General features: G+C 32.0%; 4 protein-coding genes across 4 annotated transcripts; all 4 read left to right on the forward strand.

The window, feature by feature from the left end:
- The first annotated feature begins 1,305 nt into the window (after window positions 1-1,305).
- On the forward strand, window positions 1,306-3,659 carry LOC128167338 (ADP-ribosylation factor-like). The gene is made up of 4 exons (XM_052832999.1): window positions 1,306-1,396; window positions 1,565-1,753; window positions 1,875-2,009; window positions 2,292-3,659. The coding sequence occupies exons 1-4, from the start codon at window positions 1,306-1,308 to the stop codon at window positions 2,453-2,455; spliced, it is 579 nt and encodes a 192-aa protein (XP_052688959.1). The 3' UTR covers window positions 2,456-3,659.
- Window positions 3,660-5,920: 2,261 nt separating this feature from the next.
- LOC128167593 (uncharacterized) lies at window positions 5,921-9,095 on the forward strand. The gene is made up of 4 exons (XM_052833391.1): window positions 5,921-6,805; window positions 7,908-8,084; window positions 8,221-8,355; window positions 8,464-9,095. Exons 1-4 carry the CDS (start codon window positions 6,712-6,714, stop codon window positions 8,625-8,627), a joined length of 570 nt encoding a protein of 189 aa, XP_052689351.1. The 5' UTR covers window positions 5,921-6,711; the 3' UTR covers window positions 8,628-9,095.
- A 6,609-nt stretch (window positions 9,096-15,704) lies between these two features.
- LOC128166894 (uncharacterized) lies at window positions 15,705-17,506 on the forward strand. The gene is made up of 4 exons (XM_052832346.1): window positions 15,705-15,870; window positions 16,077-16,253; window positions 16,613-16,747; window positions 16,903-17,506. The coding sequence occupies exons 1-4, from the start codon at window positions 15,777-15,779 to the stop codon at window positions 17,064-17,066; spliced, it is 570 nt and encodes a 189-aa protein (XP_052688306.1). The 5' UTR covers window positions 15,705-15,776; the 3' UTR covers window positions 17,067-17,506.
- Window positions 17,507-19,440: 1,934 nt separating this feature from the next.
- Window positions 19,441-21,515, forward strand: LOC128166621 (uncharacterized). The gene is made up of 4 exons (XM_052831909.1): window positions 19,441-19,661; window positions 19,910-20,086; window positions 20,308-20,442; window positions 20,610-21,515. Exons 1-4 carry the CDS (start codon window positions 19,568-19,570, stop codon window positions 20,771-20,773), a joined length of 570 nt encoding a protein of 189 aa, XP_052687869.1. The 5' UTR covers window positions 19,441-19,567; the 3' UTR covers window positions 20,774-21,515.
- The last annotated feature ends 748 nt before the right edge of the window (window positions 21,516-22,263 follow it).

A 22,263-nucleotide genomic window follows, 5' to 3' on the forward strand; every position in this document is an offset into this window, starting at 1 on the left:
CGGTACTGAAGAATAACTGAAGTCAATGGCATTTCATTATAGCTGGATTTATTTGATTTCTTAATTACGAATATAAAAAATATCCGTGTTCTATAAGATACATTCTTTAAATTAAAGATAAATAATTCTAGTTAAGTTTTAAATATTCATTCAATAAAGGGTATTTTTGAATCTCCGCACGTGTATTACTGTTGTTCAGTATTCACCGTAGTCAATTACTTGGCGGTGTCTTGCTATTAAGCGTTATCTTGCTATTAAGCGTTGTCTATATCAAACGTTTACCAGATTTTAACTGAATTTTTAGCGTTGTGTGGTACTCGACTGAAGGACAAGATTCATAAGGAGGCTGGATGATCAACAAATTAACCATCAGTATTGCCTTAAACATTAAAATATGATATTTTGGACCATACACTGCCATTAAGTAAAGAAAGAAAAAATCTAAATGTTTTAGCATTCCAATTTAAACATTTTCCTACATCTAATACAGAGCTCTTCATTTAAAGGAGGTAGAAATATCCTAAAAATAGCCACAGCCATCCAGTCCTCTTAAAGAGCTTAACGTACCAAATATACATGTACCAACAAACCACAGACGCACATTTCACACAGTAAGCTTATTTACTTGATTTACTATAAACAATAACATATTTGTTCTCTATATCAAACATGCGTACTGTATGAAACAAGTGTCTGTGCAACAAAACCCAAACTCTTATAACGGTAATCCGAAATGTATTGATTTGATTAATATCCGTTTTAACTTTATTTGCTAAAGAAGATGATTTACTGTACTTTGATGACTATATATTGAAATTTTAAATATTCATTGGTATTTTGGACATTGTTCACCCTAAAGTACCCTTTTCAGGAAACTGATACAATCGGAATTTAAAGATAAAAAATTTTCAGATTCATTTCAAATCCATAACATGAAAGTTACATGTATGCACTAATGCATTGTTACATCATATGTCAAAAAGTTTTCTGAAAAATGAAACTTTATCTGTAAAACTAAGCACTATCAAATGTAAACAATATTCAACAAAATTATTAACGTACAAAAAAGTTTTGTTTGGTTCTTGAATGTATAGATATTTACATACTAGGTATGTACTATAAATAGACCAGGATGTTCGTCACAACTTACACGCAGAATATTCAACATTTAAATGACACACGTGTAGATTATTATACCTCAACATTCAGGTATATAACGATCAATATTACGGCATGTTTTCAGAATTAATCAGGCAGTTTATACTGAGAAATAAACTTCTGCTTGGAAAAACAATATTTATAATAATGGGATCATTACTGACTAGACTGTTAACTGCATTCGAGTCCTGTTTAAAGACAGAGTACAAAATTCTTATACTTGGACTAGACGCTGCAGGTATGAAAAATTCAAAATCAATTCATCTTTTTTAGATTTATGACAGTGAAAGCATACACGTTCTTTTTAGAATTTTTTTACGTAGTTCTATCAGCTTAATTTTTCCCCCTATATTTGACTAGATTATAGTAAATACGCCACATGTTTTTAATTATGATTGTTTCAAAGGCAAGACAACAATTCTTTACCAGTTCAAACTGAACGAGAAGATAGAGAGTATCCCTACCGGTGGGTTTAACGTGGAGACCGTGTCACCCATGAAAGGTGTGTCCTTCACCGTCTGGGACGTCGGGGGTAGTGGACCAGTCATACCACTACAAAAACACGCATGGTCAGTACCGATCTACGATATGAACAGTGCGCACATAAAATAATAATAGGAGAGGAGAAATTTATCTTTTTTAAGATTTGCCTCTATTTTATTAACCAAAACTTTTATAAAACTTTAAGTAAAGTTAAAGTGTCTATTTCTGTACAGGTTTGATATATGTAGTGGACAGCGCTGACAGAGATAGACTCTCAGAGTCACGTGAAGAACTATTTGGGATTTTGGAGAACGATGAGATGAGGGGAGTTCCTGTGGTGATCATTGCCAACCAACAGGACCGACCAAGTGAGTATTATAGAGTAATGTATAAAAAACAAACGTGTTATATTCCTTATACTCTCTATTCTCTGTATAGATATATATATGTATAAATTTATACTGTGAATGTTAAATGTATATTAACTTAAATGGTGGTCTTGTGACTAAATATTTGAAAACCACCCAAAACCCACTAAAAATGGGTATTGATATAATTGATGAACTAACTTTCATAGTTTCTGTAGATTTAAAGATATAAAGGTTAGTCTGTTAAATTACACCACTTCAATATTAATACTTCTTTTTCAGATGCTCTGAGTACATCTGCTTTGACTGACCTTTTGTGCCTAACCAAGCTAACCTCTAGAAAATGGTTCATACAGCCCGCATGCGCAATAAATGGTGAAGGACTTCACGAGTCCATAAACGAATTAGTAACATTAGTTAAAGAATTCAAAAAAGTTTCGAGATGATCACTTGAGGACTTTTTGTCGTTAAGATTAATCGACGTCAGGAAAAGTCGCTGCTTTTTTGCAAACGTTGCCGGTAATTGTGTGATGCATCATCATGTAATATTACGCATCTTGCCTTCAGTTTACTACTACCAGTACCACATTATGTACATTACAATTCGTTAATGCAAATACAACTAATTTACTGTTCAATAATTTAACTACTACCAGTAAAACAATAAGTACATGAACAATACAGTTCGTTAATGCAGATCCATACAAATAAGTTACTGTTCAATAATTTGACAGTATAAATGTCACTGAGGTATTTGTTATTGTATACATGTAATTAATACTGTTTATTAAACATTGACAACACCCTTCTTGGAAAAATAAACACTGCCTATTTTATATACATTACATCGTGAATCATTCTTTATTTCGTTGTTTGTTTTTTTTAATATAAATTTTCAGAATAGATAAAGGTTGTGATATGGTACTGGATTGAGGTTTCAGACTTTCTCCAATATAATGCACAATGCACACACGATATTTATATGTGTAAAGTATTAAAATCTTCACACTTTTACACATCATGCTATTGTTGTAAAGAACCAAAGACTTAGTGCTATCATAAAAGGTGCTAAATCATGACAAAATGTTGTGAAACGGGTGCAGAGCATTGGCTATAAGCATAAGGCCTTTGTTTAAAACATCTTTCTATTAGTTATACCCAATTTTATTTTTTATTTTCGTAAGCTCTCTGGAAAGTTTTGCTTTGTATAAATGTGATATTCTTACCTCCCTTTGTTTGTGTCATTTACAGAATTGTTTTTCTAACACTGGCCCTTGTTCTGACAGCAGAGCTGTATTGTATGAATGCAAATCTTTTGTTATGTTGGAATTGTACACAGTAGGCCAATGCTGTAATGTTGTGAGCAAATTGAAATGATAAAACTCTTTATCTGTTTGTTGTTGTCCACTAAGGAATGAAAAAATCATGAGTAGTCATAGAAGTCATGAAATGATTCCTTACATTATTACTCATATTAACATTATGTTTTAATCATTATGTAGAATTAGAATAATTGATATTTCAACGTTGTTTTCATCGTGCACTGAACTCGCTTGTTCCCAACAGCTAGAGTACGTCATTTTCAGGTAGTGCAGACTGTGTATTACCACCCGGCACAAAGCAACCAAGTGATGCTCTCTAACACACCCATTTAGGTCATGTGTCAATGATGGAATTATGGAAAAATAATAGCAAATTTTTAACCGGGTTTTCCAACGGAAAAATCCGGTTATTAAAATGGTGAAAATGGCGGGCGGGCGGATGGCGGGCGGGCGGGCGGCTGCCAAAAGGGTACCCTCATTGTACGGATAACTCCTCCTACAGTTTTCAAGATAGGAAGTTGTTCTTTTGCAGATCAATTGTACATATATCAGAGGTGTGCATATTGCTAGGATTTTGATTTCGGATAATTTATGAAAAAAATACCAGCTTTTGAACTTAGTCATTTTTTGGCAAAATGTTGCATATAGGGTACCCTCATTGTACGGATAACTCCTCCTACAGTTCTCAAGATAGGAAGTTGTTCTTTTGCAGATCAATTGTACATATATCAGAGGTGTGCATATTGCTAGGATTTTGATTTCCGATAATTTATCGAAAAAATACCAGCTTTTGAACTTAGTCATTTTTTGGCAAAATGTTGCATATAGGGTACCCTCATTGTACGGATAACTCCTCCTACAGTTCTCAAGATAGGAAGTTGTTCTTTTGCAGATCAATTGTACATATATCAGAGGTGTGCATATTGCTAGGATTTTGATTTCCAATAATTTATGAAAAAAATACCAGCTTTTGAACTTAGTCATTTGTTGGCAAAATATTGCATATAGGGTACCCTCATTGTACGGATAACTCCTCCTACAGTTCTCAAGATAGGAAGTTGTTCTTTTGCAGATCAATTGTACATATATCAGAGGTGTGCATATTGCTAGGATTTTGATTTCGGATAATTTATCGAAAAAATACCAGCTTTTGAACTTAGTCATTTTTTGGCAAAATGTTGCATATAGGGTACCCTCATTGTACGGATAACTCCTCCTACAGTTCTCAAGATAGGAAGTTGTTCTTTTGCAGATCAATTGTACATATATCAGAGGTGTGCATATTGCTAGGATTTTGATTTCGAATAATTTATCGAAAAAATACCAGCTTTTGAACTTAGTCATTTGTTGGCAAAATATTGCATATAGGGTACCCTCATTGTACGGATAACTCCTCCTACAGTTCTCAAGATAGGAAGTTGTTCTTTTGCAGATCAATTGTACATATATCAGAGGTGTGCATATTCCTAGGATTTTGATTTCTGATAATTTATCGAAAAAATACCAGCTTTTGAACTTAGTCCTTTTTTGGCAAAATGTTGCATATAGGGTACCCTCATTGTACGGATAACTCCTCCTACAGTTCTCAAGATAGGAAGTTGTTCTTTTGCAGATCAATTGTACATATATCAGAGGTGTGCATATTGCTAGGATTTTGATTTCCAATAATTTATGAAAAAAATACCAGCTTTTGAACTTAGTCATTTTTTGGCAAAATATTGCATATAGGGTACCCTCATTGTACGGATAACTCCTCCTACAGTTCTCAAGATAGGAAGTTGTTCTTTTGCAGATCAATTGTACATATATCAGAGGTGTGCATATTCCTAGGATTTTGATTTCCAATAATTTATCGAAAAAATACCAGCTTTTGAACTTAGTCATTTGTTGGCAAAATATTGCATATAGGGTACCCTCATTGTACGGATAACTCCTCCTACAGTTCTCAAGATAGGAAGTTGTTCTTTTGCAGATCAATTGTACATATATCAGAGGTGTGCATATTGCTAGGATTTTGATTTCCGATAATTTATCGAAAAAATACCAGCTTTTGAACTTAGTCATTTTTTGGCAAAATGTTGCATATAGGGTACCCTCATTGTACGGATAACTCCTCCTTCAGTTCTCAAGATAGGAAGTTGTTCTTTTGCAGATCAATTGTACATATATCAGAGGTGTGCATATTGCTAGGATTTTGATTTCGGATAATTTATCGAAAAAATACCAGCTTTTGAACTTAGTCATTTGTTGGCAAAATATTGCATATAGGGTACCCTCATTGTACGGATAACTCCTCCTACAGTTCTCAAGATAGGAAGTTGTTCTTTTGCAGATCAATTGTACATATATCAGAGGTGTGCATATTGCTAGGATTTTGATTTCCGATAATTTATGAAAAAAATACCAGCTTTTGAACTTAGTCATTTTTTGGCAAAATGTTGCATATACATGTAGGGTACTCTATTTCACTGGATACGGGTTGACATGGATTATGGATACAGTTTACACAAAAGAAAACCCGGTTTGCTGTCACATTGACAGCTTTTCACTTGTTATTTTTACCGCTACAATACCGCTACAATAATAACAAGTTATACCCAGATTATCTGGCTATACACAGAGTTTAATTGACTAAATAGCTACGTACTTTCAAGATGTGAAGTGGCAGGTGATCCTTTACAAGTTATTTTCATCACACGGACAATGAAATTATGCATACCATTGAAACAAAATATTGTACAAATAACAAATACAGAATAACAATATTTTCGAAGATTGGACCTCAATATCCCGGTATATCGTAACAGGAGATAAAATGATTTTTTATATAGTAGAATGGAAGAGAGGAACGCATCGCAAAAACCAAAGGAATTGTTCCTTGATTTATTTTAATGTAGTTTGTATGGTTAAGAACCTGTTCTAAATGTATACGCGGATCCAGCAATTTCAGGAGTGAGGAAGGTGCTCCCTGATATCCCCCTTCTAGATATGCGCATTTTTCATTCTAGCAGTATAATTGAGTTTTAAACAAATAGTTAAAGGAACCACACATTAGTCCTATAATAGTTGAGAACAATAGCAGTATATATACTAACACCTTGTTTTTTTTAATACAGTAACTATTTGTCGCAAAAACAAGTGCGTGTGGTGTAAATGTATCACAGTATGGTGCACTAATGTTGTTTATTAAGGTATAACTTATCTTTTAGGGTAATTATACCCTACTGACACATTCGTAAGGCCTCGGTTTGTTTACATTCACACCCTATTTCATCATACCTGACACGCTGGAGAAGATCGGATTGTCGGAAATTATACACCATTAAAAAATGAGGTTTGGGCCCCCTTAGCAGACAGAAATAATGACTTGATTAATAAGCATGGGTTTATTGTTCTCCAGATTAAGGGATCTTTTCGAGTCTTTTTCCTCTGGATCTCCGGCACGGGTTGTCATGCTGGGATTAGACGCTGCTGGTAAGTTGTTCCCCTTAAAACAATTGCCAATGTCATTTTACACATACGAATTTAACCCTTTTTATAATCTAATTAAGAAAGTACATTTGTAGGCGCACAAGATAATCATCGACACGAAGCATTTGGAATTTCAATGTCTATAACCTCGAAATGCTACTGGTTCGAACAAAAATTGATTATTCAAACATTGCAAGCTATATTATGTTGAGAGCTGAACATGTCTATTCCGACTATTAGAAATAACTCACAAGCTGTTTTAAAAGGGCAATCAGGGGTCAACCAATAAATAGTTATGTTTGAAATGTTGATGCATATATATTTTAATACAATTATATTAAGTTATATTGTGTATCATAATAAACTAGAAATAAGAACAGAAAATAGTGTGCATATGGCAGAATCAATAATGACAAATTAAAATATATTCTATTGTTGAACATAATGTTATATTATCATACATTTAAACACAAAAAAGTTTTTTAAAAAATTGAAGAAAAAAAAAATATCACAAGCAGGATTTGAACCAAAAACACTAATCCAGGACGAAACCAGAGAGCAAGGGAAGACTTTCAAGTATGTGGTATAAAGAAGTATTTTAAATAACATTTTTGTATATCTGGACTTTGTTAGATATTTTGAAGAAGTACATATTTTTAATTGTAATCTCTGGGTCATTATTCCATCTTTCTTTAAAAAGGGACATTTTTTATGTTGAAATATGTCATCTTTACACGTTTCAAATTTGTGGAGAAAAGACCCAGAGACAACACATTAATTTTAAACAGCTGTAAATTTAGCATCAATTGCGTCGTGTTGCTATATTTAGATCCATATAATGATAAAACCTTTTGCATGTCAAACATTTTTCTACCCATTCCACGTCCAAAAGAAACCAAACAACGGTTATAATTTGAAAAAATTGCAAAATTAATCGATAAAATTTTCACTTTCCCTGCGCGACCAGATTCCTGCCGAGTCTTCTTTGTTTTTGATCTTTTGTATTCAATGTTTTCAATTCACTACTCAAATTAGAGATGACACTCAGTTACTGACTAGTGTAGAAATCTGATCAGCCCAGTAACATAGTTATAGTTCCTTGCAGGAAAGACAACAATATTGTACAAGATAAAGCTGAACGAGATTGTGTCCACCATCCCTACCATAGGTTTCAATGTGGAGAATGTGTCCCCCGTAAAGGGCGTGACCTTCAACGTCTGGGACGTCGGGGGTCAGGACAAAATCAGACCTCATTGGAGATATTACTTTCAAAATGCCGAAGGTGAATTAATATGAATTTCCATTGCACAAATCTTGAACTTTTATATTCTTTTTTTTTTGTAAAAAAAAAAGGAGGGGGGGGGGATAAAGATCCATATTAAAATATAATAGCCTCAAACAATATTTCTTTACTGCAGGGTTAATGTATGTAGTGGACAGTAATGACAGAGAAAGAATATTGGAGTCGCGTGAAAAACTCTTTGGGTTTTTAAACAGCGATGAGATGAGAGGAGTTCCGGTGGTGGTCATTGCCAATAAACAGGATCTTCCGAGTAAGGAGATGGAGATAGAGAGAAAGAAATAGAGTTTTGTAAGAAAATGAAATTTAGAATATACATTACGTATCATTCTTAACATCTTGAACATTATCTTTTTGATAGATGCATTAAGTACATTTGAAGTGGCAAATTTGATGAGCTTACACAAGATGACTTCACGAAAATGGCACATTCAGGCTGCATGTGCAACACATGGGGAAGGGATTTTTGAGGCCATGAAAGAGCTGTCTTCCATGGTAAAAGAAAACAAGAAAAAGACGAGATGAAGTCTTTTTATTCAAATATATGGTTTATGACAAGCGCACTTCAAACAGCATCATCTGGGAGAATCCTGAATCACGGCACCATTAGTACGCTGTTCGTGATTCCATGTGTACGAGAATATATTTTGATATTTGACTGACATTAAAGCATCAATGGTTTCATTGAATTGCAGTTTGCTAATTGTCTGTAAAAATGAAGAATTATTAATTCGTATCGATGTTCTATGAATTTTAAGAACCGAACGCTGGCGAAGGCTTTCATTACACTCGAGGCATTTTGTAACATTTCACTATCTATTCGTGTGTATCTACATATGATGATAATTTCATTGTTAACTTTATAGCTTAATCAATACAGTCACGTTGATGTATTTGCCAAACCCAGTCAATGATAGATGTATATATAATTAATATGTTTATATTTTTATAAGATATGCATTTTCGCCGATATACCGGTATTGTGTTAATAAACATTATTTATACTGTTATACTAAATTATATTTTGATACTGTTATTTTTATTTTGTTACTCATTGGAAATTAAACTGAAATTCAAATAAAACAAAGAGTGCCTTTATTTGCTGTGTACACTATGTACATATGTATGTATGATCCAACAGACGAAAGACAAGGGCTTACGAATTATTGAGAGCAAGAGTCTTCTAATATCATTGCCCGTACAAAGAAATATTAAGAGGCTGTCCAATCAAAATTCAGGCAGGGCTTTGCACATGCTATGTCTTGGATTTCAATAAAAAAATTTGTATCACTTCATTTTAACATGATTGTAATATATGTGAAAGAAAAAGTTCATTGTATGCCTAACTAGGCAGAAAAATGGCTATTTTTGAATTTGGAACATGTTAAGTGCAAAAAGGTCACAGAAGTTGTAAAAATATTGTGAAGTTTGATAAGTTGTAAAACTACTTAATTCTATTAAACCTTTTTAAAATTTATACTATTTAGTTTAAACACACCCAACTCTTTAACTTAGACTGCTTTTAAAGTATAAATATATTTCAAACAAAAATATATGCCTTATCAAAGTTGATGCATATTTTGTCAACGAAAACTCTGGTATTTTAATGTTAATTTGAAATTTCAATAAAATCCAATACATTTTCATGAAAGGAAAAAATGAGGCACTTTTATAAACCTGAGAAATGAAATTTTGAGAAACAAAAATAAATTCAGTGGGAACAGCATTGGTCTCGTAGAAGCAGTTGCAAAAAATTACCCATTTTTAACATTGAAAATGAAGTTTTTCCATGCATAACGTGTTATTATTATTGTTAAAAGACAGTGAATGACAGAGTTCATGTCACAAATATTGACTATAATTTAATACATGCTTATATCTTTATAATAGGAAATGCTTTATGAAGAAAGAAATAATGATCACTCATCAAAAACCAACATTTTTCATAATTTTAAGTGCAAAAAGGTCATTTTGACAAAATTGTTGAAAACTAAGTTTAAGTCTGCTAAAACTATTCACAACTGAAGAAAATTAGCTGAACATTTCACTATTTGGATGGTCTAATATACATTCAAATTGTTTTAAGGGTTTTCAGTATTTCATGAAGTACATAAATTTGAGAATAAGGATTCAAAATGTGTTAATCACTGAATAAGGAATAATAATTAATGCAGTGTAAAACTGAATGTATTTTTCAAATTCAATGTATTTGTGTGTTTTCAATAAGTATTAACTAAAATTTTCTTCTTAAACTGGTAATAAACTTGGTGGGATAATAATATTGAAGTGGTATTAGCTTAAATAAAGCAGTTTTTTTTTTATCAAATTGTGCGAAAAGGTCAAATCCAATTTATCATTGGTACTACTGAATTCGAGGGGTTTTTGTTGTTGTTTTTTTAAACAAAACAATTATAACAATTCCATAATGTACAAATACACGTTAATATATCAAATCATTTCTTCTTAGTAGTAACATTTGAATTTGTTATTATCTCTATATTAGTGCCATTAGCAACTTGTTCAATCCAAAGTTTCAAAATGAATGCATACAACTGTTTTGGAATGAGAACTAAGAAATGTGACCTCTACTTTCAGTCGGGTAGCTTTTGGAAATTCTAGGCAGGTGTTTAACTTTTGGGTAAAAATTAACATAAACAGACTCGTATACAACAATTATTTAGTCAGACTAAGTCCACAATGAATCTAGCAGAAACGTCAGACATCACAACCCAACCCCCCAACCCCCCCCCATTTTTGGATCCCCCATACTAATCCATTCTATAATCTAAGTATGACGAGCAGCTAAAATATACATGGGACAGTATGCTTTGAATTCCCCCCCCCCCCCCCCCCTCATTAAACCCTATTCCCAAATCAAATCCATGGTCATATAAGAATCAGTGTGCCTCTTTTAAACTGTATTTTCCTCTTTTTAAAAATGTATTTCTAAATTACTCAGCTGACTAACTTTCAAGCATGTTGTACATATTCGAATAAATAAGCAGTGCATAAGAGTGAAAGAATACATTTCATTTATATGTATCAATGCCATGTTTGGACAATTTACTTGGACAGTGTTATTTTATAATATTGCTAATGCTAAGTATTTGCATGTTAACAGTGGATACTGTTGTACTAATTAATATATTTAATTATATTTAGTTATTTACTCAAAATATTGAAATCTCTTAACATACAAATTAACTAGGCTAGTATAAGTTACTTTCATAGTATGACAAACAACCATAATAGATGAAAATATCAAACTAATAATAAAATTAAAATTAAATTAGTTATCTAAGAAAGTGTGCAGTAGCAATTTGGAATAAATAAACAGAGAATAAACTCATGCAAGATAACAATTTAACAATTTATTGAGCATTAAATTGCTAAATGATAACATTTACATACAGTGCATGATGCATGAAGACAAGTTCATTCAATTTCTCTCTCTCTCTCTCTCTCTCTCTCTCTCTCTCTCTCTCTCTCTCTCTCTCTCTCTCTCATAAGGTCAATCAGACAAACTTCAAAGCATCTTATTTTAGTCTTGTTTGCATCCTTTATTCATTGAAGAAAAATGTGCAGATGATTAAATTGAGAAAAACAAATTCCAAGTGATATCTTCTGAAAATTCAACCACTCCTTAGGAAAACATTGGTTAATTTAAATGAATGTGGCCATTTATATAATGACCTGCAAATCTAGTTAGTTTCACTGCCATCTAAATATATCCTTTCAAATTACTGCTTCACATAATCCCTGAACCCCCTTCTTGATCTTCTTTTTTTATTGGGCACACTTTCATTGTTTTATATGCAGGAATATCATTTTTACCAATGATATTAGATGCTGTATAAGTCATCCAGATCCATCATGCCAAGCAACTTGATGGTTTTTTTGTTCTTTCAGCGATCTTGTAGGTTTTTTTTCAAGTTTAAATATAGAAGGACAGTATTTTCCAGAAGAATATTTCATTTGCACTTCTCTAAAAAAAAAATAGAGATTCTGAAACACATGATAAGGCCAAAAAAAAAAATAGGTGTGTTTCCTATTTCATCAAATTTTAAAATAGGGTAGGTAGGTCGGCTTTTTTTTTTTTTTTTTTTTTTTTTTATAAATGAGCTTTTAAGTTTTCCCCTTTCCTAGCATATGATTTTTCTATACAATAAGAAAATGTATTTTACAGGTGGAGCAATCGTGGATAGAGACAACTGTTACAGAATTAAAGCTTTCTTAAATCTAAGGTTTATTTAGAATGTATACGAATTTCAAAATTTTAATTTCATGTAAATAGAAAATATAAATATGACAGCCACTATAAATTAACAGAGTATAATACCCATTACCACAAATTTATCATAAATTGGTTATTAGTTCTGTTTTCCTGGTCAACTGACATAACAATAAACATTAATATCGTAATTGTAAGTGTTGAATTCAGAAACAGAGGAAATTCTGGTTGATCAGACGAGAGCCCTAGAATTTAATCTTTTCAATAATTCCAAAAAAAATGAATACATAATTAATGGTTTAAGACTAATTTTAAATACTTCATTTGCAATTGAACTGCAGCATTTTAAAATCATATTTATAATATGTGAATGATTGTTGGGCCTATTCAAAGACTTACGATGTCTGCAGTCTCCACACCCAGAAATAAAAAAAAAACCAAAAAACTTTGCCTCTCCTTTTTTCTTGTACATCTTTATATTAATTTTTAACACATCACAGCCCTATGAAACTATTTATTGCATTGATAATTAAGCTAAAATAACCAAGGATAACTTTCATCCATACTGTCAATCTGCACTTAGAAATCTTTAAACGCTTTGATAAGTGTTGTTTTCTATTGAATAGTTACAAGCGTTTTTTGAACCCTGATTTGTAAGACTCTATTGTTTAAACCAATTACGGTTGGTAATTTGGATTTGGAATAAAAAGTGTTAGGGTCGGCGCATAAAAAATAGGGTCGGTCGGGAAACCGGAAACACACATATTTTTTTTTTTTGCCTAAAACAAATTCATGTACCTTGAAGTGTTAAGATCTTAAAATTGATAATAAATATTGTGGAACACATACAGAAATTCCATTTCATATTCTGATTATCATTAGCAAAACTAATATCATACTGTTGTGTGAAATTGTTTATTTACATTTCTTGTCACATGTCAGATATGTACTAGCTCTGACCGATTGCCAAGTCAATAGCTGCTGTGTTAAATAATATTGCTGTGCTAACAAAAAAAAACCCGCCCCATATTTTCTGCTGTGTATGTTATAAAAACTCGTCATTTCATAACATTTTTTTTCTTCAATTTTTAACAAAGCAATATTTAAAAAAAAAAAATTAAAGAGATGTAGGATATTTTCCCAATATTAACCACATGAAACACTCTATGATTATTGTTGTACTTTCTTTTTACAAAGATTTATTCACGGTATGTGAATGCAATTAATACAAATTAAATGTGCAAGTAAACATCTGATATTAAATAATATAAATGTAAGAATGCTCTCTCTCTCTCTCTCTCTCTCTCTCTCTCTCTCAATGCATATTATTTACCTGACCCCTCTTGAACTACCCATTTGTCAAGAAATAACATTCCTCTGTCGTCATCAGTTGAGCATCTCTTGCTTTTTTCTTTGAGGAGAGGATGTGTACATCAATGTACCCATAGCTGCATAATTTGTTGGCTGACTCGTTGAAATTTGTCTGGTAACAGTAATTTATCTCAGTTTCAATAAAAGGTTCGGGATGCTTACTATTATTGGCGACCTGATTTAACTGCCAATGATATTTGAGATCGAGACAACATCACCAGAACACCGAAAAACAATCAACTCTGGCAGCATGCTGTGCACAGACGTTAGCGGCGGCCATCTTTGTTTACACTGGTTTTGAAAATATACCCGCACTGAATATTTTTTTAAAATATATTTCAGCGTTAAAAAAAATTATGTCTATCATAAACAATTAAGATGATTTTATATGAATTATTTATATTTGAAAATTTATTGCTTTTATTTTTTTATTAAGTTTTTAAGCCTCCAAATATTCATTTGGCAAGGGAGGTAACTGAAATTATCAAACCTTGTCTACAATTTTTCAACGCAAGCTTTTCCCACTCATTTTATTTTATCAATAAAAATTCAAAATATTTTTCTTATTTATAAAAATTACAAACCCTCACCAATAACAATGTATTGGATTTTAAAGCTCACAGTTTGGTACATGGTTTCAATGATTTATATAAGAGAATGAAATATATATCTTCCCGTCCGAATAACCACTTAAATTATTTTTTCAAGCAAATCATCATTATAGTGGGTCAAAAGAGAATACAAAGAAACTATTTCAGAGGGAAAACAAAAAATTCGTGAAAATCGATGTGCGACGTTTTCTTATATATTCGCCTGATGTTTGCTTGGACAGCCTCTTAATAAAAAAAACCGAAAAAAAAGCAAAACAAAAATCAAAAACATATTATTATTATTATTATTATTTAACTATAGTTATGTATCTTATCAAGCCTTCTCAAGGGAAATAAAAAATGAATCAATAAACAAATGATTTAGCTCCACAATAAGAACAATTCATAGAATTTCGGGTAAAATTGATGAACTTCAAGATTAATGACATTTATCAAAAAGATTAAAAGATACTTTTTAGCATTTAAATCGCTGTATTCAATTTTTTCCTACATGCGAGTTCTATTTCAAACTGATTCATTATTCTAATATTGAATTTTAAAATGAATCTTTTACATCTACTTTCTCATATGATTTTTTTTTTTAATTTTTTATTATTAATGTTCACATAACATTGATTTTTCTTTATTTTTCCAATCTCATTATCTTTAATTACCTGTGTTATTAACCAATTATTATCAAAACATCTCACCAGTTTACAAGTTCTGTTTTAACATCGGTTCATCAAGAAATTCACATTTCGCCTTACTACTTTTTAATTTGTATTTCATAGTTAAGGCGAAATGGGAACACATGTACACGTACCAAACGACCAAACGCCTGAACCCTAGCTTTACTACCGATTAAACCCGTGGTATTATAATTGGAATTTATAAATCTAATAAAATAAGCATGTTTTTATTATTCCATACTATAATTGAAAAAAAAAATCCTTTCAGAAAAGACATTTTGGGGAGAATTGATGAAAAGTTTTTTATATCATGGTTGTAACATGTTAAAAAGCATTAAGTGAATTTGTTTGTATACATCATTTATGAAGAAAAACAGAAAGCCAAACCGTCATTTATGTACACTATGATGAGAATTATTTATTTTTTATTATTTTTTAAAAATTAATATTCACAAATGACAGCATTTCTTGTACTTTTTTTTATATTGCAATAGCTCTTATTTTTAAAATTATAATTTAATATGAAAACTGAAACCTGTAATGCTTTACAACTCCAGTATATAGCAACACCAGATTAAGACCATTCGGAATCTCTCGCGCTGTGTTTGTGTGTATAGTTTCGTCATATACAGACACGTTGGAGGTAGCCAGCACATGGCATTTAACGCGTTAAAAATAACCTGTTCTGATATAGGTATATAAAGAATTGCACTGGGCCCTTTAATCATTCTGATAATATTACTGATCATACAAGATAGACCTAGGTGAAAGAATTTTATAAAAATACAGGAAAATGGGTTTATTTCTGTCTAGACTATACTCTGTATTTGAGTCTTTTAGTTCCGAGACACCAGCAAGAATCCTTATGCTGGGCTTAGATGCTGCGGGTAAGTGTGGTTTTATAGATACATGTATATGTACATGTATCCTATGGGATTTCCCAGAATTTAATCAAATTAAAATTTTTATATCTGAATAATCTCAAATTAAATATTTATTTGATATTCACTATTAATTTCTGTGTTATATATATATATCACAGATGTATCACATAAAATTTCTCTTATTGTACATGTAATATTTTCTTTTTAAGGGAAAACATCGATTTTATACAAAGTGAAACTAAATGAAAACGTGCACACCATTCCGACCATTGGGTTTAACGTAGAGACGGTGGAGCCGGTAAAAGGCGTGTCCTTCACGGTGTGGGACGTCGGCGGACAGAACAAAATCAGACCTCTGTGGAGAATATACTATCAGAATACAGAAGGTATTTTTTTTACATCGCAAATATTTTAAAATATGTTACGAAATGTGCAAGTTGACATAATCATGAAACTCGACGATTTACATTTATTAAATTTTGGTTGATTATAAAGAAAACTTTAATGAAGAATTCTTGACATTCCAAAAAATCCCAACCAAAAACAAACTCTTGAACATTTAACAAATGAAACAACGTACCATAAAATGTATACACATACATATGTATCATAATAATTATGTCGAAATTTTTAAAAATGTGCTCTTATTTGTCTGAAAATGTAGGAATGACATCTCCAGTTTCATTTATCATAAATATTGAAATATAACATCGAATATCATGATTATTATTTTTTTTTTCATCAGGGTTGTTATTTGTTGTGGACAGCAGTGATAGGGAACGAATCGCCGAATCACGTGAGGAGCTGTTCGGGATCCTGGACACTGACGAAATGAGGGAAGTTCCTGTGGTAGTGATTGCCAACAAACAAGATTTACCAAGTTAGTATATCAGTTTGTAGTACTGAAATAGAAAACAAAAGAAACATGAACAAATGAAATGAAATTATCTGATACAACTATACTTGTAATGACTTCAAATCTGTTTTATATTCTACTATATTTTTCTAATATCAAGATTACACGATTGATTACAGATGCATTGAAACCATCTGAGGTTGCAGACCTAATGACTCTGCATAAACTCACATCACGGAAATGGTACATCCAGGCTGCGTGCGCAAAAACGGGGGAAGGACTCTTTGAAGCCATGCGTGAAATGTCGAAAATGGTCAAAGAGTTCAAAGCCAAATCTCGTTGATCTTTACTCAACTGTAACAACGGGGATTGATTTTGCCAAACTAATGCGAATCTAGATCAACGTGTTCAAGTCCTGCTGGTGATTTCAGTGTTTGATCCGCCCCCATGCATTCTCTCCGTCCAGAATTTCCGTACACGACGGACATGTGTTATTATAGTTTGGACCATGTAAGACACTGTAAATTGTACACAGAAGTGGTCAAAAGAGACATGCCTTTGTAATATGTCATAATTTTTATTTATGCTTTAATTGTATAACTGAATATTTTCATTTTTTTTGGTCTGAGATTGTGTAACAGTGAATGGTGAACCGCTATTTGTGATGACAATAAAAAGACATCTTCACAGGGATCGATACTTAATGTCAAATCCTGATGTATTTTCACATCTGTATTGTATTACAATGTGCATCTGTAATGTTGTTTCAAGAATAAATTTCAAAATTCAATTTTCTCATTTTATGTATACTACATGAGATTGTATGTCTTGAGATGCAATATAACTTTTAAAAAAATTTCCTTTTTTTTTTAAAAATAAAACATTATAAATTATTAATATTTAGGAATAAACATGTAATATTCAACTTGTTAAAAACTACTTTGAATTAAAATATTTTGTTTATTCATATCCCCATGCACGCTCTGGGGTGTTTCTATGGGGGATGGGCGCATTTACGTGGTTGTACCATTCCTCCCATCACTAGCGAAAACATCACAAACGTGTTAAATTTAATATAGTTTTATAAATTCTATTTATCCATTGACATACATTACGCATCTAGACAATTAGTGTAGGCAGATTTAAGTGTCATATTGAATATAAAATGTAGCTAAGATCAGGCGATTTATAGTCTGCTCTATGAGAAAACTCGAGTTAATATATCGTAATTTTAACCCCCAATATTTTAAAAAGAGTAACGTATCTTCAGCGATTTATATGAAATAAATTCCCGGTTAATCATGTTGACGATATTCGTCAAAGTTTCTTCTGTATTATAAACCTGTTATTCTCCAAGTGATTCGTTAAATATATCCCGAAATTCGGCTCAGACGGCTGTTTGTTTTGATTAAATTGATTTTATCTCCTGTTTGCTTCAGTATTTCACTTTGAACATCCTTCCAGCTCCCCATTTCTCAAAAACCTTTGCTTCTTACCTTTACAGGGCCTACATCTGACAAAATATTAAATTGTTGATTTGAAATGTTTACTTTCACGAACCGAAAGTCTTACAAAAATTTTTTAAGTGTTGTAATCTTAAGGATATTTTTAAAAGAATATGTTACATAATTCCTTGAAAATAGATAGGGTTTGTCCTTAAACATGCTTATGAAGTGTACGATGTTTGATAAACATGCATGCGAGGGTTTTCTTTGAATCTTGCTAAAAAGGCTGAAATGGACACACATACATACATATACATACACACACACACGACACACACGCACAGCAGCGATGGTATATTCCCTTCGCAACAAGTTGCGCGAAGGATAATTGATGTGTTTCTGTTGTAATATGGCGCAGATAAAAATTGTTATTCCAGTTTTGGCTTAAAATACAATGATATAATCTTCCCTCTTTTAGTTTAGTTCATCATCGTTCAAACAATTGCAGAATTGGCCGGAAGTCTTTAAAAGAGAGGATAATCCTACGTTTAGTATGTATCATTGTTTTTTTTCAAGATCACTTGAACATTCAGTGCAGGAAAATACAAGCTCATTTGTAAAACTTTCTGATCAGAAAGTTATGATTTTTTTTTTAAATGATGTCACTGTATACGTATGTCTTCTGGTGTGAGCATATCTATGCAGATATATGTATATATAATGATTTTGCGGTGAATTTGATATAAACGAAAAACTCGGGATGTGAACATGTATGTGTACATACATATATATCTCTTAGGTATAAAATTTATGTACTTTTTCACCAATATAAATGAAAACTATGATAGATGTATTATTGTTTGTCAAGTGATAACATGGCCTATAATTATAATGTACCATAAGAGTTAAACCAAACGCCGGAACCCTTGACTACCAATTAAACATGTGGTATTATATTTGGAATTTATAAATCTAACGAAAAAACCATGTTTGTAATATTCCACGCTATAGTTTAAAAAAAAATATCCTTTCAGAAAAGAAATTGTCGGTAGAAATGATGAAAAGCTTAAGGCTTTTATTTTTAAATCATGGTTATATAAATTGAAAAAAAAAATAAAAAGCATTAAGTATTTATGTTTGTATACGTACATGTATATAGTAATCTTCGATCAAGTGCATTCGGAATCTCTCGCGCTCTGTTTGTATGTACATACATGGATGTAGTTTCGTCATATACAGACACGTTGGAGGTAGCCAGCACATGGCATTTAACGCGTTAAAAATAACCTGTGTCGATATAGGTATATAAAGAATTGCAGTGGGTCATTTAATCATTCTTATACATTTACTGATCATATAAGACAGGCCTAGGTAAAAATAATTTTAAAATTACAGGAAAATGGGTTTACTTCTGTCTAGACTATACTCTGTATTTGAGTCTTTTAGTTCCGAGACACCAGCTAGAATCCTTATGCTGGGCTTAGATGCTGCGGGTAAGTGTGATATTATAGATATAATATATTGTGTACATTTATAGGAATTCCCTGATTTTGATTTTAGTTTAAGCAAAATCAGGCGTTTGTTCTTTATTTGAATTAATCATCTCTGTCCGTATTTGATCCCGTCATAAAACTGAAAAATAATTTCTTAATCTTAATATTTTCAATCTATTGAATATTAAAATAGTCACCGTGTCTTACATTTACATTGTAATAAACACATATGACTTATTCTTTTGAAGGGAAAACATCGATTTTATATAAAGTGAAACTAAATGAAAACGTGCACACCATTCCGACCATTGGGTTTAACGTAGAGACGGTGGAGCCGGTAAAAGGCGTGTCCTTTACGGTGTGGGACGTCGGCGGACAAGACAAAATCAGACCTCTTTGGCGCTTCTACTATCAGAATACTGAAGGTACAGTGACTTAATATAATGAAGATATTAAAATCAAATATTTACACGTACATATACATTGTATTTTCACTAGAGGCACAGGTACTGTTCATTGTTCTTAAAAACAAATGATTATCTTTTTGATATGGATAATGTCTCTTTGCTTTATAAAAGTATATATGTAAATAAAGATTTATGTGTTGGAGTTATATAAAAGTTTGATATCATGTTTCTATTTATAGGACTAATATACGTGGTGGACAGCAGTGATAGGGAACGAATCGCCGAATCACGTGAGGAGCTGTTTGGGATTCTGGACAGTGACGAAATGAGGGAAGTTCCCGTGGTAGTGATTGCCAACAAACAAGATTTACCAAGTAAGTATACACATAATTACTTATTAAAAATATAAGTTAAAAAAACACAACACTCTCTTATACACCATATTGATTGGAAAGCGATTCGAAAATATACCGGGCATACACGTTGAGAAACATTTACAGGAATTCCGATTGTTATTTTCTTTTTAATTTTGTAATTGCAGATGCACTAAAACCCTCAGAAGTTGCGGATTTGATGACTTTGCGTAAACTTACGTCGCGGAAATGGTACATCCAGGCTGCGTGCGCAACAACGGGGGAAGGAATCTTTGAAGCTATGAGTGAAATGGCGAACATGGTCAAAGAGTATCAATCGAAATCTCATTGATCATTCACCGACTAACACAAGGACACTGGCCCTTGTCCTACTTCCATAGAGAATTACTGGTACATGTCCAGTGATTGCATTTGTCGGTGATTTTACTGTTGTTGGATTTTTCACCGTTCCTTCCAAACTATATCCACGCATCGAGTGGCACGTGCATGGATAAAAACAGAACGTTCATGTGTTTTTTGTACGGGTTCTATCACTGCAAAATATGCGTTATGAAGAGGATGAACTTAAATGTCCACCATTTCAACTTACTCATATTTTTACTGATTCATTGGGAATGTACAATGTACACTGAAGAGACGATCAGTTCATCACCAGCATGAAATGCTAAATAATTCAAGGAAGACCCTTGACTCCGAGTTCCCAAAGTCGTTTACAGCCTCATGTGGAAAATTGTCGATTCTGTGGTGTTTTCTTACGTTGACGAAACCTCTTAATGTTAAAACACTCTATAAACGATACACAGAGTCGGTGACATTTCAGGATGGAGTCCAGTGATATAGGAATTCTGCCGCATGCTATTGTCGAACAAATGAAGCAAAAATGATAATTGCCAAATAAACTTATAATAGATTCATTTCATTCAGATATTCATTTTTCACTCATGTACATTGAATTATTTGTACAATGTTTCCCTTATCATTTATTTGAAAATTTTGAAAATATTTTTACTAGTCTTATAAATGTTATGCATAATAAAATGTGAAATAAATAAAATTAATGAAACAATGCACATTTTTAAGTTTCATCTCATTAACCTGGTGTTTTTTTAATGCTGCATTTTTAATCATGTATATGATACGCGTGTATCCGTTTTATTTCGCGTGTCACAAATTTTGCGAAAATGGGGAAAATCTGAAACATTTTTAATTTGTGTTTGTCATTTTTTGCGACTGAAAAAGTTTCTTATAGAAAATGATACAAGATATAATTTCTGCATATTCAATAGATCATCACGAACATTACCAGATATACGGTACATTAAACGATCTGTAGCAAAGCGTTGGGCAAACACGTTTGTAACACATCTGATTGTTTACGTGTAGAACCTACCGTTTATTCTACTTAGTCACGTCTGTACGGGTCAAATCTCACAGGCAAGCTATTTTCAGGTCATCAATTGATGCATTATTTAAAAGTTAACCAAAGTTAAATTTAAGAATAATCAAAACTGTTCAAAGAAACACAGAGGCAAAGGTTTCCTTATCTGATATACAACTTATATACCAACATATTTTTCTTGAAATTGAGTAAAAAATCTCGAATATAAAAGGATTGAAGCACTAGTCAATGTTTCTTCTCATATCAAAGCTATGTACAGCTTCTAAATAAACTGGACACGCGATGGAAATGTAGGTTTTTTCAAAACATCTTACAAACGTTTACTTTATAATATAGTTTCATTTTGATTCTCTGCGTTCGAGTGAGCGAAATCATTTAAACGTAAGTTGAACCACTGTTTTAATACTTTGTACATTACCTCA

This window comes from Crassostrea angulata, chromosome 10, assembly GCF_025612915.1.
Source record: "Crassostrea angulata isolate pt1a10 chromosome 10, ASM2561291v2, whole genome shotgun sequence".
NCBI lineage: Eukaryota > Metazoa > Mollusca > Bivalvia > Ostreida > Ostreidae > Magallana > Magallana angulata.